This window comes from Arachis ipaensis, chromosome B02 (genome assembly GCF_000816755.2).
Source record: "Arachis ipaensis cultivar K30076 chromosome B02, Araip1.1, whole genome shotgun sequence".
Taxonomy (NCBI): domain Eukaryota; kingdom Viridiplantae; phylum Streptophyta; class Magnoliopsida; order Fabales; family Fabaceae; genus Arachis; species Arachis ipaensis.
In genome coordinates, this window is record NC_029786.2 from 103,023,824 (window position 1) to 103,026,209 (window position 2,386).

The window sequence follows — 2,386 nt, forward strand, 5'->3', positions numbered from 1 at the left end:
TCGTTCCGGACTCATTCGCCAAGGACGCCATCCTCGCATGGTTCCGCGGAGAATTTGCCGCCGCAAACGCCATCATCGACGCTCTCTGCGCTCACCTCGCGCAATTGAGCTCCGTCTCCGGCGACGACGGCCGTTACGATGCGTTGTTCTCCGCCGTCCACCGCCGTAGGCTCAACTGGATCCCGGTGCTCCAGATGCAGAAGTATCACTCCATTGCTGACGTGGCGCTCGAGCTGCGAAACGTCACAGACCGAGAGAAAAATATCGCCGGAGAAAACGCCGCCGGTGAGATCGCCGATGAGAAGGAGAAGATCGGAGAAGAAAAGGTGACGGAAATCGAAGAGAACGGTGGCGAACATAACGAAGAGTATGAATCTCCGAAGAGCGAAATCACTGATTCAGGTAAATTGCGACTTAAGGCTGCGTTTGGATATAAACTTAACTAATTCACTTTTGAAAAAAAAAAAAGTGATTTTGCTTCTCAGTAAATAATAATAAGTGATTATTATTAATTATAGCAACGTGCTCATTACTATTAGAGCGTGAAAAAAAAAAACACTTTATTTTTCAATGCCGTAGGAATTTTTCAAGTAATTCATTCGGTAGCTCCCGGTGGTGTGTTTTGAATTTTGATCAGTGATTTTTTTTCCTTTTTTTTTTCTTTTTTTTCATAAAAAAATCTTTAATTTTTTCTACTTTGCATATTGAATGAAAATTTTCACGGATTTTAAGTGTTGATTTTTCATTTTCTCTCGTGATTCTCATATTTCTTCCTGTTAGTTCTGTTTGGCTTTAAATAAAATGTCAGAAGATGGAGTGATTTTTCTTTTTTATTTTGGTGAAAAGGTTTCTCTAATTTTTATTATTACAACTAACTTTTTTAGTTTAAGCAAAACGAAAGGGTAAAACTTTATGCATGTCCTTTTTAAAGACAAACTTTTATTTTGTTTTTTTTTTCTCGTTGATGCTTTTTTTTAAAAAAAAAACTATTACTGTTGTATATGTCTGCTTGCTCTACAGTTAAGAAATGGATTCAAACATCAGATCCAATTTTGTGAATTCTTTTTTAAAAATATTTGTTTATTGCTTTGAAGTCAAATTCTGTTGCGTAATCATAGTTAGTATAACATTTGGGGCCTATATATCAAACTCTGATGACTGTTCCATTTCATGATTTAAGAATATGAAAATCATTATTATTGTTGTATTGAATGATTTTAATATTAATACAGATCATAATATTAAACTAAATAAAAAGTAATTACACTTTGAGCATATAGACACTACCTTCGTAAAATAATTATTGAAGTGAGAATATTGATATAATCAATAATTAATATATTTAAACATAAATTATACTATTTATATAATTAATTTTGCCAACTTTTGCCAATGAGAAATCTAGAAGTACATCTCTTTAAGAAGCTTGATGTAAATAAATCCAACATTAATATTACTAAATTTAATAGAACTGATTAGCATATCTTTTGTAGGAAAGTATTCAACTATATTACTAGTTTTATTAATTTCTTAAATTAAGTTAATGCCAAAAGGTATCATAAATACAATGATGTTATATCTACTCATCACATGACTCAAATTTTCCATTTAATTGTTGATTGAGAGTGAAATTCACTTTTTCTCTTTACTAAAGTTTAAAAATTATATTACTTAGAATTATTAATGCTACAAATTAAATTATCATAACCAAAAGTAGAAAACCGTATGATTCAAAAGTGGGCTCTGTAAGCTGTGAGAACACCTATGCAACATGGAATGAGAAAGAGGTTGGTGGAGACCTTCGTTGTCAAAGTTAGTGTTTTATTATAATATTTTTTGACATATTTTAAAACAGTAATATATTATTTGAATATGTAACAGTAGTTTGATTTACTATAAAAATATTATTTTGATTATTTTGTAATCAATATTAAGACCAAAATACTGAAATAAAAGGTTAAAATAATTTAAGAAGTGATCTAGAAACATGTGCAATGATTTTTTAATACAAGGGGTGGGAAGGACCACAAGCAAGCGAATGCGTGACGTCATCGGTGTGTGGGTTTTGGGGTTGGTTAGTGTTGGTGGTGAGGGTTTTTGGTTTTTTGAGTTTTGGGTTTTGACCAATTCGGGTGGCAATCCCTATGGCCTATGGGGCTTGACCTGTCCCAGTTGGAGGGTCAACTTTGTCTTTTTCTCTCTTCCTACTACTCTGGTGAGGGATCCAATGAATGCTTCATTCATTTGTCACTCAATTGCTGAATTATAAGCAATGAGCCACCCTCTTGAGATTTGGAATCCTGATAGTAATAAAAACAACATAAATGTCCATCAAATGTAGTGTTTTTTTTCGTTTTAATTTTTTTTTAGATATTAAAAAATCTAT

At 32.6% G+C, this 2,386-nt stretch overlaps 1 protein-coding gene across 1 annotated transcript in view; it reads left to right on the forward strand.

Moving 5' to 3' along the window:
- LOC107627920 overlaps positions 1-2,386 on the forward strand; it is a gene marked incomplete at its 5' end in the record, with an annotated part of 6,349 nt that continues 3,963 nt past the window's right edge. The window contains 1 exon segment of the mRNA XM_016330729.2: positions 1-402. Coding sequence (XP_016186215.2) covers positions 1-402 — 402 coding nt within the window.